Source organism: Suncus etruscus, chromosome 9 (genome assembly GCF_024139225.1).
Source record: "Suncus etruscus isolate mSunEtr1 chromosome 9, mSunEtr1.pri.cur, whole genome shotgun sequence".
Taxonomy (NCBI): domain Eukaryota; kingdom Metazoa; phylum Chordata; class Mammalia; order Eulipotyphla; family Soricidae; genus Suncus; species Suncus etruscus.
The window spans coordinates 59394775-59408237 of record NC_064856.1 but is presented as its reverse complement, the minus strand read 5'-3'; the positions used below and the strand labels follow the sequence as shown (position 1 = coordinate 59408237).

The following is a 13463-nucleotide window of genomic DNA, read 5'->3' as shown; positions in this document are numbered from 1 at the left end:
GCCGGTGCTCAGGGGTTACTCCTGGCTCTATGCTCAGAAATCGCTCCTGGCAGGCTCGGGGGACCATAGGGATGCCGGAATTTGAACCACCATTCTTATGTGTCTAAGGTAAATAAATGCTCTACCGCTGTGCTATCTATCTATATATATATAAAATATGTTAAAAATGCATTCAATACGGGCCCGGAGAGATAGCACAGCGGTGTTTGCCTTGCAAGCAGCCGATCCAGGACCAAAGGTGGTTGGTTCGAATCCCGGTGTCCCATATGGTCCCCGTGCCTGCCAGGAGCTATTTCTGAGCAGACAGCCAGGAGTAACCCCTGAGCACCGCCAGGTGTGGCACAAAAACAAAAACAAACCAAAAAAAAATGCATTCAATACAAAAAATAGTTTTAAACTAGTCTGTTCTAAAATTAGTCATAAATAGTTTTATTTAATTATGCATTTTTAATTGATAAAATCAGGAAAGTTCAGGTTTTAGTTAAGTAAAATAATTTTACTTAAAGAACTTTACTTAGAGAAAAGTGAGGGGAGAATAAAAAGAAAAACCATGTTCAAGAGAGAACATGAACCTCACCAGATTTAAGGGAAAGGCCAAGAGTTAACATCTCGGGCCCGGAGAGATAGCACAGCGACGTTTGCCTTGCAAGCAGCCGATCCAGGAGCAAAGGTGGTTGGTTCGAATCCCTGTGTCCCATATGGTCCCCCGTGCCTGCCAGGAGCTATTTCTGAGCAGACAGCCAGGAGTAACCCCTGAGCAACGCCGGGTGTGACCCAAAAACCAAAAAAAAAAAAAAAAGAGTTAACATCTCAAAAAATATTCTTTTGTGGGGCCGGAGAGATAGCTTGGAGGTAAGGTGTTTGCCTTTCATGCAGAAGGTCATAGGTTCGAATCCCGGCGCCCCATAGGGTCCCCCGAGCTTGCCAGGAGCGATTTCTGAGCATGGAGCCAGGAGTAACCCTGAGCACTGCCGAGTGTGACACAAAAAAAAAAAAAAAAAAATTCTTTTGTTGCAATGTACTATTTGACAAGAAAAGTTAGGAATGAAAATGGGTATTTCTTCCATGTCACCCTGACTTCAACATAGGATCTGTACAAAAACCAGGATCTCTAACAGAAACCTGACCAACAACCATGATTGAGAAAAACTTTTACTGGGACCACAAAAAGACTTAAGAGTTAGACAACTCAGTATGCCCCGAGCCTGTAGTTGGTCTTATGCCAGAATGCTTCATGGGTAGAGTCTCCCAAAATTTTTCCTTTTTTATTTTCCCCATCTTTTGCTGTGTCTATACAAAAACAAACAAACAAACAAAAACAAAAAAACTGCCACACACACCCTTTTTGTTTTGTTTTGTTTTGGGGTCACACCTGGCATCGCTCAGGGGTTACTCCTGGCTCTACACTCAGGAATCGCTCCTGGCAGGCTCAGGGACCATATGGGATGCCGGGATTCGAACCACCATCCTTCTGCATGCAAGGCAAACGCCCTATTTCCATGCTATCTCTCCAGCCCAATATTTCTGCATTTTTCTATATTACTAAGAAGAAAGGAATAAGGCCAAGTGGTCTCAGATGCACTGGTGGGGAAAAAAATAAGGACAGAACTAAATATCCAAGCCAAAGTCAATGACAATAGAATCAAGAGAACTAAGCTTTAACAATCTAAACTTTTTTTTTTTTTTTTTGGTTTTTGGGCCACACCCAGCGATGCTCAGGGGTTACTCCTGGCTGTCTGCTCAGAAATAGCTCCTGGCAGGCACGGGGAACCATATGGGACACCGAGATTCGAACCAACCACCTTTGGTCCTGGATTGGCTGCTTGCAAGGTATATGCCGCTGTGCTATGGCAGGCCAGGGTACAAAGGGTGGGTATAGGATGCATTCTGGGTTCACTGGTGGAGGGAAGTTGACACTGGTGGTGGGAATAGCCCTTACTATATATCTGAAATTCAACTATGAAGGACTCTATAGATCACAATTGTTTCAGTAAAATAAAATTAACAAAAGAAAAATAGGTATTTCTGTACCAAGGGGGAGCCCTATAGAACAGTGTTTACTAATCATAGCAGCAACTCAAACACATTTATCTAATGAGTTCTGTATTGCAAAGTAATTTCCCCACAGTCAAAAACATATTTGTGTTTGCTTGAGAGCCACACCTGGCTATGCACAAGGGTTACTACTCCTGGGATGCCGGGATCAAACCCAGTTCAGTAGGATGCAAGCCAAGCTCCTTATCCACTGTACTATATAATTCTGGCCCCTCAAAAATACATTTGTTCCCAACATTATGCCTACTCAAAACTTTTCAGATTCTATTTAAAGGGGGGAAATTTTCTCAGTTATGGTAGATAACTCATAACTTTAGAATCTTCTTTGAAAAATCTCTTCTTCCTCAGCTCCAGTTGCCCCACAGTGGTTCTGGGCTCATATTTCTGGTTCCTTATCTTTCTCTCACCACCTGCTTTAGCTACTCATTCATTCCCCAAGGCTATTCATTAGTTTTGCCTCTACCCTTTTTCATGCTTCAACTATGTGGTTCCTGGAAAAAGTAATGTTAAGCAAAACAAAATGCAAGAAAACTGATTTTATCTAAGGCTAGTGGACATAAGAATTAAGCATCTACCACAAATTTCTAGTCACAAAACCATCACTAAACTTAAATCACAGCTAGAGCAAAGTACAGAGCTGAGAGCCCTTGCCTTATATACACCTGATCTAAGTTCAATCCTTAGTATTCCATATGTCTCCTAAGCCTGCTAGAAGTGAATCCTGAGGATATTAGTCCAGAATTAACCTCTGAGTACCACTTGGTGTACCCCCCCAATAAAAAGAAAGTGAGAGAAAGAAAGGAAGAAAAAGAGAAGAAAATGAAGGAGGGGAAAGGAAAGAAAGAGAGAGAGAAGGAGGGAGGGAGGAAGGAGGGAGGGAGGGAGGGAGGGAGGAAAGGAAAGGAAAGGAAAGGAAAGAAAGAAAGAAAAGAAAGAAAGAAAGAAAAGAAAGAAAGAAGAAAGAAGAAAGAGAAAGAAAGAAAGAAAAGAAAGAAAGAAAAGAAAAGAAAAAAGAAAGAAAAGAAGAAGAAAGAAAGAAAAGAAGAAAGAAAGAAAGAGAAGAAAGAGAGAGAGAAAGAAAGAAAAAAGAGAAAGAAGAGAAAGAGAGAAAGAGAAAGAGAGAAAGAAAGAAAGAAAGGAAAGAAAGAAGAGGAAGGAAGGAAGAAAGAAAAGAAAGAAAGAAGGAAGGAAGGAAGGAAGAAAGGAAGAAAAGAAAAGAAAGAAAGAAAAGAAAGAAAGAAAGAAGAAAAGAAAGAAGAAAGAAAGAAAGAAAGAAAGAAGGAAGAGAAGAAGGAAGGAAGGAAGGAAGGAAGGAAGAAGGAAGGAAGGAAGGAAGGAAGGAAGAAGAAAGAAAGAAAGAAAGAAAGAAAGAAAAAGAAAGAAAGAAAGAAAGAAAGAAAGAAAGAAAGAAAGAAAGAAAGAAAGAAAGAAAAAGAAAGAAGAAAGAAGAAAGAAAGAAAGAAGAGAAAGAGAGAGAGAAAGAGAGAGAAAGAGAGAAAGAGAAGAGAGGAAGGAAGGAAGGAAGGAAGGAAGGAAGGAAGGAAGGAAGGAAGGAAGGAAGGAAGGAAGGAAGGAAGGAAGGAAGGAAGGAAGGAAAAGGAAGGAGGAAAGAAGAAAGAAAGAAAGAAAGAAAGAAAGAAGAAAGAAAGAGAAAGAAAGAAAGAAAGAAAGAAAGAAAAGAAAAGAAAGAAAGAAAGAAAGAAAGAAAGAAAGAAAAGAAAGAAAAGAAAGATAAGAAAGAAAAGAAAGAAAGAAAGAAGAAAGAAGGAAAGAAAAAGAAAGAAAGAAAGAAAAAAGAAAGAAAGAAAGAAAGAAGAAAGAAAGAAAGAAAGAAAGAAAGAAAAGAAAGAAAGAAAAGAAAGAAAGAAAGAAAGAGAAAAAAATACATTTAAATCAGTGTTTCCCAAAATGGGAAATACGAACCCTGATCCTGCCTCAGGGTTTTGCTGGAAGGATCCAGAGAGCCTTAGTAACTTCCAAAGCAAATGAGTTGGTTTTTTGTTCAGTAGCCTAAAGAAGACCCATTTCCAGGGGGTGTGCTTAATAATTTTCTTTCTAAAAGGAGGCAAGAAGCCAAGAAACTTTGGGAACCTCTGTTCGAAATAAAGACCCAAAGATTTCAAACATTAAACAATACTCTATATTCATCATTCATTTTTTAATCTGCTAATTTCAGCTCAGGGTCAAAGAAGACCAGCCTTCCCTAATAGCTCAAGTTAGACAAACCTACCAGAACATTCTGAGGACAAGGAAGGAATGAGAGTCCCCAGACAAAGTGTACAGATGTTAGAATCTGCAAACTACAGACAATGGCCCTGGCCAAAAATCCATTTTAATTTTTCTTTGTCAGTGTCAGAGCAAAATAACTATATTAGGGATAGGGATGTGGCTCATTGATAAAGTACGAGCCTTACATCTGTGAAGCTGGTGCATCCCAGCATCCGAGAATAATAATGTGATAATGGTAATAATACTAATTTAAAATATTCTTTAAGGACTTGCAGTACTCAAGGGCCCAATGTCATCCTCCCAAAGATGTCATTTCTGGCAGAACAATCAACCATGAAGAATCTCAAAAATAAAGCAAACTAATAAAACTGTGTGTGTGTGTATGTGTGTGTGAGAGAGAGAGACAGACAGACAGACAGACAGACAGACAGACAGACAGAGACAGAGACAGAGATTTCTTTCCTAAACTATTCCCTCTGGTGTCTGACAATAAAGACATTAAGGATCTAGCCTAGCCATACACTCAACCTTATAACCCAATCCAGCCTTGCTTAAGGTTCCCCAAGTAGACAAGAGTACTGGGCACCAAGTGTGGCCCTTTCAAAACTTTCTTAAACTACTATCAGTCTGATCAAGGTAGCTATATTTTGACATATTTCTTTTTATTTTGGTTTGTGGATCACACTAGGTGACACTCAGGGGTTACTCCTGGCTCTGCGCTCAGAAATTGCTCCTGGTCAGCTCAGAGGACCATACAGGATGCCGGGGATAGAATCCGTGTCCAACCCAGGTCGGCCCTGTGCAAGGCAAATGCCCTACCACTCTTCTAACACTCCAGCCCCATATTTTGAAACATTTCTGTCTTTTCTTTTTCTCTTCCCACCCAACTGTGGGTCAAGGCATGAAGACAACAAACTTGCTTCTCCCACAACAATTTTGTCCACCCTCACAACCCCAATCTCCCATTACCTCTCAGCTGGGCTACTGCAACGGTTTCCAAGTACTAATCTTCTGAACTCATTCCAACCCAGTACACATGCTATGTCCAAGGGATTCTAAAGTGATCTTATGACCATGGTACTCACTGAGGAGAAAAACTGGAGGCCCCAAGGCACCCACCTAAATAGTCTGACACTTAGAGCCTTCCTTGCATTATCCCCAATGTTTTCTACCAATATAAACTTTTTTTTTTTTTTTGGTTTTTGGGCCACACTCGGCAGTGCTCAGGGGTTACTCCTGGCTATCTGCTCAAAAATAGCTCCTGGCAGGCACAGGGGACCATATGGGACGCTGGGATTTGAACCAACCACCTTAGGTCCTGGGTCGGCAGCTAGCAAGGCAAACGCCACTCTCTCTGGCTATCTCTCCGGCCCTAGTATAAACTTCTTGTGCACACCCAGAAACACCTGGATTTAAAGTCTACATTCCAATAAAAATAAATTCCACAGGGCCAGAGAGATAGCATGGAGGCAGGGTGTTTACCTTGCATACAGAAGGACAGTGGTTCAAATCCCGGCAACCCATATGGTCCCTGAGCCTGCCAGGAGGGATTTCTGAGCACAGAGCTAGAAGAAACCCCTGAGCACTGTCAGGTGTGACCCAAAAACCCAAAGGGAAAAAAAAATACCCACAAATGCCTGAAGAATTTCTCTTGCAAGAGTCCATTCACCAATTAGAGCTTAGAAGTCCCTTAAAGATTACCATAGTCCACAAATACCAATTGAATGAATGAGTAGAATAAGTTTAAAAGAGAGAGGGGCCGGAGCAGTGGCAGAAGCGATAAGGCATCTGCCTTGCACGCTAGCCTAGGACAGACCGCGGTTCAATCCCCAGGCATCCCATCTGGTCCCCCAAGCAAGGAGCAATTTCTGAGTGCATAACCAGGAGTAACCCCTGAGCATCACTGGGTGTGGCCAAAAACCTAAATAAATAAATAAATAAAAAGACTGGAGAGAAGGTTCAGCGGGTAAGGCACTTGCCGAGCACTCGGCCAACTATGGTTCTATTCCTAGCACTGCAAATGGTTACTCAAGCACTGACAGGAACGATCCTTAAGCACAAAGCAAAGAGAACACAACCAGGCATGGACCCTTCCACAAAAAAGGGAAAACCAGAGCAACATTATAGAGTACATTTGCCTTACACAAAGCCAAACCAGGTTTGATCCCTGGCACCTCATATGGTCCGCTGGCCACGAGTGATTCCTGAGTGCAGAGCCAGGAGTAACCTGAGAATGGCCAGGAATGGAAAAAAAAAAAAAATTCTTTTCTTGTATGTTTTCTTCTGGGAAACTCAGTGACCACACATTGCCAAATCAGATGTCTACATATTTAATAAGCCCTCAGTTCTCTGAGCTATGTTGCTGACCATTTCTATATCGTCACATCCTAGCTTTCTTAAAGAGTTTATTTCGGGCCCGGAGAGATAGCACAGCGGCACGCCTTGCAAACAGCCGATCCAGGACCAAAGGTGGTTGGTTCAAATCCTGGTGTCCCATATGGTCCCCCCGTGCCTACCAGGAGCTATTTCTGAGCAAACAGCCAGGAGTAACCCCTGAGCACCGCCAAAAGAGTTTATTTCAGGGGCCAGAGAGATAGCATGGAGGTAAGGCGTTTGCCTTGCATGCAGAAGGACGGTGGTTCAAATCCCAGCGTCCCTTACGGTCCCCCGAGCCTGCCAGGAACAATTTTTGAGCATAGAGCCAGGAGTAACCCCTGAGCACTGCCGGGTATGATCCAAAAACCAAAAAAAAAAAGTTTATTTCAATTTTTTTTTTTTTTTTTAGTTTTTCGGACCACACCCGTTTGATGCTCAGGGGTTACTCCTGGCTAAGCACTCAGAAATTGCCCCTGGCTTTGAGGGACCATATGGGACGCGGGGGGGGGGGGGGGGGTCGGGGTCGGGGGGGATCTAACCGTGGTCCTGATCCTTGGCTAGCGCTTGCAAGGCAGGCACCTTACCTCTAGCTCCACCTCGCCGGCCCCTATTTCAAATACTTTTAATGATGTAATCCATCTGTAAAGCATAATCACCTCTTTCCTCCAAAATCTCTAGCCTCTTTATTGTCTGACATACTGAACATCTTCTACCCAATGTTATTTCTGTATCTTATCTCTACCACCAGACTTTAGAGATAAGGTAAGTGAATAATACAACACAATTCTTTCCCCCACCCCCTTTTCCCTTTCATTGTTGTGGTTTGTGCGGCCAGTTCCACACAGGCCCCTGAGTTCAGCTGAGGGGCTCACAGCAGGTCTCAATGCTCATATTCAGTCCCAGAGCCCAGCAGGGTCACCCTTCTTCACTTGTGGAGATTACACACAGGTTCACTGCACCCTTCAGCCCTGGAGATCACACACAAACTGGTTCTAGTGTTTGCCAGAAATTCACTGAGGAATCATGCACACATGTTTTAGTGGTGATCATTGGGGGGGGGGGGTTGGAGTGCTCACATACTTGGCTGTGGCATGCCAAAGATCAGTGGTGATGGCAGGGATCCCAGACTGCTGAGATGCTAAGCTCATGTGGCAGAACTACTAGGACTGGGCTCAGTGTGTGGTGACACCAAGGCTCAAACTTGTGACCTTATGCTTGCAAAGCAGGCATTCTAAACCCTGAGCTATGCCACCAGGGCCTTGTCTGACTAGGAGAGGGAGAGTCTTCTGTAATGATGGCTCATTCTCTTAAATTACCTACCAAAAGTTAAACCCACCACCACATTTGCTACCATACAAGATGTAACACATGAAATTGTCAAAAGTTATGTGTTGGGGCCGGAGAGATGGCATGGAGGTAAGCATTTGCCTTGCATGCAGAATGACAGTAGTTCGAATCCCGGTATCCCATATGGTCCCCGAGCTTGCCAGGAGTAATTTCTGAGCATAGAGCCAGGAGTGGTCCCTGAGCACTGTCGGATGTGACCCAAAAAAAAAAAAAAAGTTATGTGTCAAAACTGTCCAAAGAGGCCAAACAGGCAGTACAGTGGGTAGGAAGCTTGCCTTGCACATGTCCAACCTGGGTTCTAGCCCCAGCATCCTATATGTTCTCCCAAGCATCAAAAAAACTGTTCTTGAGGGCCCGGAGAGATAGCACAGCGGCATTTGCCTTGCAAGCAGCTGATCCAGGAGCAAAGGTGGTTGGTTCGAGTCCCGGTGTCCCATATGGTCCCCCGTGCCTGCCAGGAGCTATTTCTGAGCAGACAGCCAGGAGTAACCCCTGAGCAATGCCAGGTGTGGCCAAAAAAAAAAAAAAAAAACTGTTCTTGAATGCAGAGCCAGGAGTAACTCCTGAGCACCAAATGGTAAAGGAGAGGGGAGTGGAAAGGAGGGGAGAGGCAGGGTGGGGCAGGACAAGGAAAGGAGGAAAAGAGAGGGACTGACAGGGAAAAAAGAAAACATACAAAGTTGTGATGGTAAAACAAAGAATGATGGGCCCGGAGAGATAGCACAGCGGCGTTTGCCTTGCAAGCAGCCGATCCAGGACCAAAGGTGGTTGGTTCAAATCCCGGTGTCCCATATGGCCCCCATGCCTGCCAGGAGCTATTTCTGAGCAGACAGCCAGGAGTTACCCCTGAGCAACGCCGGGTGTGGCCCAAAAACCAAAAAAAAAAAAAAAAAAAAAAAAAAAAGAATGATGAGTCGAATATATTTTAGGAGCCTGGGGAGATAATAGTGGGTAAGGCAGTTGCCCTGTAGATCTGTAGACCATCAAACCAAACCAGGTTTGATCCGTAACCCCATATGGTCCCCTAAACCTGTCAGGAGTAATCCCTGAGCACAGAGCCAGAAGTAAGCTCTAAGCACAGCCAAGTATGGCTAAAAATAAGTAAATAAGGGGCTGGAGAGATAGCATAGAAGTAAGGCATTTGACTTTCATGCAGAAGGACTGTGGCTCGAATCCCGGCATCCCATATGGTCCCTTGCCTGCCAGGGGCAATTTCTGAGCATAGAGCCAGGAGTAACCCCTGAATGCTGCCGGGTGTGACCCCGCCAAAAAAAAAAAAAAAAAGAAAATTTAAAAAAAGTAATAATAAGTAAATAAAAATAAAATAGAATACTAAATAGCTTGCTAATATGAAGAGGACCCAGAGAGATAGTACAGGAATAAGGAGCTTGCCTTGCACATGGTCGATCCAGATTTAAATCTCAACCTATGCTTGATCCTCAACATCCCACATGGTTCCTCAGCTGTCACCAGGACTGATTTTTTTTGTTTGTTTTTTTTGTTTTTGTTTTTTTTTGTTTTTGTTTTTGGGTCACACCTGGCGGTGCTCAGGGGTTACTCCTGGCTGTCTGCTCAGAAATAGCTCCTGGCAGGCATGGGGGACCATATGGGACGGGACACCAGGATTCGAACCAACCACCTTTGGTCCTGGATTGGCTGCTTGCAAGGCAAAGGCCACTGTGCTCTCTCAGGACTGATTATTGAATGAAGAGCCAGGAATAGCCAACAAGTCTCGTCAGGTGTCGCCCAAAAACAAAAGAGGCATAAGAACGGCAAATCTGTTTTCACCATAGCCCATTTTGCCCACCTCACAACCTCCATCTCCCATTACCTCTCAGCTGGCTATTGCAATGGTTTCCCAGTTTATGTCTTTACATATACATATATGTATGTGTATATATATATATGGAAACAAAAACAAACTGAAGCCATCGAGCGGGAGGAGCAGAAGGGGAAAGAAGGGAAGAGATAGTGCTAACACTATGATAAAAATTAAATATTATGGGGCCGGAGCGGTGGCGCAAGCGGTAAGGCATTTGCCTTGCATGCACTAACCTAGGACCAACAACAGTTCGATCCCCCAGCGTCCCATATGGTCCCCCAAGCCAGGAGCAATTTCTGAGCGCATAGCCAGGAGTAATCGCTGAGCGTCACCAGGTGTGGTCCAAGAAAACAAAAAAATTAAATATTGTGCACAAGGTCCAGAGTTGGAACCCTAGCACTGCCAAATAGATAAATATTTTAGGGACTGGGCCTGGAGAGATAACATGAAGGTAGGGCATTTGCCTTGCATGCAGAAGGATAGTGGTTCAAATCCCGGCATCCCATATGGTCCCCCGAGCTTGCCAGGAGCAATTTCTGCACATAGAGCCAGGAGTGACCCCTGAGCACTGCCAGGTATGACCCAAAAATCAAAAAAAAAAAAAAATTTAGGGGCTGGAGTGATAGTACAGTAAGTAGGGCACTTGTCTTGCCCGTAGTTCATAAACCCGGATTCACTCCCTGGTATCCCATATAGTCCCCAGAAGCCACCAGAAAGACTCTTTTTTGGGGGGAGGGGCACACCCAGCAGCACACAGGGGTTACTCCTGGCTCTACGCTCAGAAATCGCTCCAGGCAGGTGGGGGATCAAACCCAGGACCATCCTGAGTTGGCCACATGCAAGGCAAATACCCTACCTCTGTGCTATCACTCTGGCCCCCAGGAGCGATTCTTGAGTGCAGATTCAAGAGTAACTCCTGGGGGAGCTAAAGGAGTTAAAAAATAAAAATAAAAAAAGAGTAACACAGCTAGATGTGGCTCAAATACAAAAAAAAAAAAAAAAACTAACTAACAAAAATATAAAATTTTTTTTTTTTTGGTTTTTGGGCCACACCCAGTAACGCTCAGGGGTTACTCCTGGCTATGTGCTCAGAAGTTGCTCCTGGCTTGGGGGACCATATGGGACACCGGGGGATCGAACTGCGGTCCGTCCAAGGTTAGCGCAGGCAAGGCAGGCACCTTACCTTTAGCGCCACTGCCCGGCCCCGCAAAAATATAAAATTTTTAAAGAACAGAAACCAGGGGACTAAAATAGTACAGTAGGTACTATATTTTGTCTTGCATGCAACGGACCTGATTCAATGCCCAGCGCCCCAAAGGGTACCCCAAGAACCACCAGGAGTAATCCCTGAGCAGAGAAAGGAGTAAACCTTAAGTACTGCCAGGTGTGGCCCAAAAACAAAAATAAAAAAAGGAACAGAAACCAAATAGTAGTTAAAAACTAAACATACTTACAATCATGTTAAAAGTGAAGACCAGGGCCCGAGAGATAGCACAGCGGGGTTTGCCTTGCAAGCAGCTGATCCAGGACCAAAGATGGTTGGTTCGGATCCCGGTGTCCCACATGGTCCCCCGTGCCTGCCAGGAGCTATTTCTGAGCAGACAGCCAGGAGTAACCCCTGAGCAATGCCAGGTGTGGCCCAAAAACCAAAAAAAGAAAAAAAAAAAAAAAAGTGAAGACCAGGGCCGGAGAGGTGGCGCTAGAGGTAAGGTGTCTGCCTTGCAAGCACTAGCCAAGGAAGGACCACAGTTCAATCCCCCGGTGTCCCATGTGGTCCCCCCAAGCCAGGAGCGATTTCTGAGCGCATAATCAGGAGTAACCCCTGAGCGTCAAATGGGTGTGCCCCCCCCCAAAAAAGTGAAGACCAATTAAGAGTAAGAAAGAGAATTAGGAAGAATGACAGAGGAAATGCTAAGTCTCACTAGTATAAATCCCGCTACTATTGCAACCTCATTACTGCATAAAAAATACAAAGCAAACTCAGTTTTCTGTAATCCATTCCCAGTAGGAGCTACGAAAAACACTGGGAGCCAAAATGTGTCTATTTTTTTAATGCCAATGAATGGCTAGATTACCTCCATATTTAATATTTCCAAGAAGCTGCCAATTTCTCCTGGCACGGTGCTACTTTCCCTGCTAGGAGATTACTCAATAATTCACAAGCATTCCTTTATACCTTATATTCTCGCTTTGGCAAGTCACAAGAAAGACTTGCCGAAGCAGAGTGCCTGGAAGACCTGCGGAAGGCACTGAGATCTCTCAGGATCCTAGGGGGATCCTCATGATCTCTCGGGATCTTAGGGGGATCCTCTGATTTCTCAGGATCCTGGAGGGAACCCTCATGATCTCTCAGGATCTTAGGAGGATCCTCAGGATCTCTCGGGATCTTAGGGGGATCCTCTGATTTCTCAGGATCCTGGAGGAAACCCTCATGATCTCTCAGGATCTTAGGAGGATCCTCAGGATCTCTCAGGATCTTAGGGGGAACCTCTGATCTCTCAGGATCCTAGGGGGAATCCTCATGATCTCTCAGGATCTTAGGGGGATCCTGGTGATCTCTCAGGATTTTAGGGGGATCCTCATGATCCCTAAGGATCTCAGGAGAGTCACTGCACACACCCCACCACCACTACCAGACCTGAGATCTGCAAAGCCAGGTGTCCCCCCACCTCGAGCCCACCTGTCAGTCCCTTCGCTCAGTCCAGGCCCAAGCGCCTCCCACCCTCCCTCCCTCCCACTCCGGATCTCAAAAAAAGTTTGGCACTTTTTGGGGGACTGCGGCGGGCGTCGAGCAGGAAGGCAGCAGGCTCGCGGGTCCCGGATCCCTTTCCCCCAGTCGGGCCGCTAATTGACCCGCAGCCCGGAGGGGACCCGCCTGAGGGCGCTTGCAGAGGGCAGAGCCCGGAGGCAAAGGGGAAACGCCAAAGCCCCACTGCAGGCCCCTGCAGGCCGCGTTCCCTCGACCAAAGCGTGCGGCGCACTCGGGGCTCGCTCTCCCCCAGGGGCGGGCACCCACCTTCAGCTGCGATTTGGAGACCTTGCCGCTGCGGTCCAGGTCCAGCGCGGTGAACGCGTGCCAGATGGCCTTGAGCAGCTCGTCTTTCAAGCTCCCCATGGCCACGGCCTCGCAGCTGCAGCTCCACAGCCCGCCCGGCGGCACCACCTCCAGCCCCGCCAGCCCCACGGCGCGACTGAGGCTCCTGGGGACTCGCTCGCTCGGCCGCTGCCCGCCTCTGGTCACCTGACCCGGAAAGCCACGCCCACTGACCCGGGAGGCCACGCCCTGACTGCGAAACTCCGGCCCCGCGAGGGCTCTCAATGAGGAGAGCGTTGCACGCCTGTTGGGGATGCTGGGTTGGGGTGGGAAGGCCTGCAGCTTTCACTCACGTTCTGACTAGAGGTTAAAACACCGCTCCTAGGGCCGGAGAGATAGCATGGAGGTAAGGCGTTTGCCTTGCATGCAGAAGGTCATCAGTTCGAATCCCGGCATCCCATATGGTCCCCCAAGCCTGCCAGGAGTGATTTCTGAGCGGAAAGCTAGAAGTAAACCCTGAGCACCGCCGGGTGTGACCCAAAAACCGCTCCTGATATTCCCATCGTGTATATGTATATGTAGCACAGTTTCTTTAGACAA

General features: G+C 45.8%; 1 protein-coding gene across 1 annotated transcript in view; it reads right to left on the bottom strand.

Moving 5' to 3' along the window:
- The window catches only part of SWAP70 (switching B cell complex subunit SWAP70), a 56631-nt gene extending 43623 nt beyond the window's left edge, over positions 1 to 13008 (bottom strand). Inside the window, exons 1-2 of the mRNA XM_049780669.1 lie at positions 12594 to 13008; positions 12006 to 12335 (exon numbers count right to left, since the gene is read on the bottom strand). Of these exons, the coding sequence (XP_049636626.1) occupies positions 12006 to 12335; positions 12594 to 12944 (681 nt within the window). The 5' untranslated portion in view covers positions 12945 to 13008. The remainder of the gene's footprint in view (positions 1 to 12005; positions 12336 to 12593) is intronic.
- Positions 13009 to 13463: the final 455 nt, after the last annotated feature.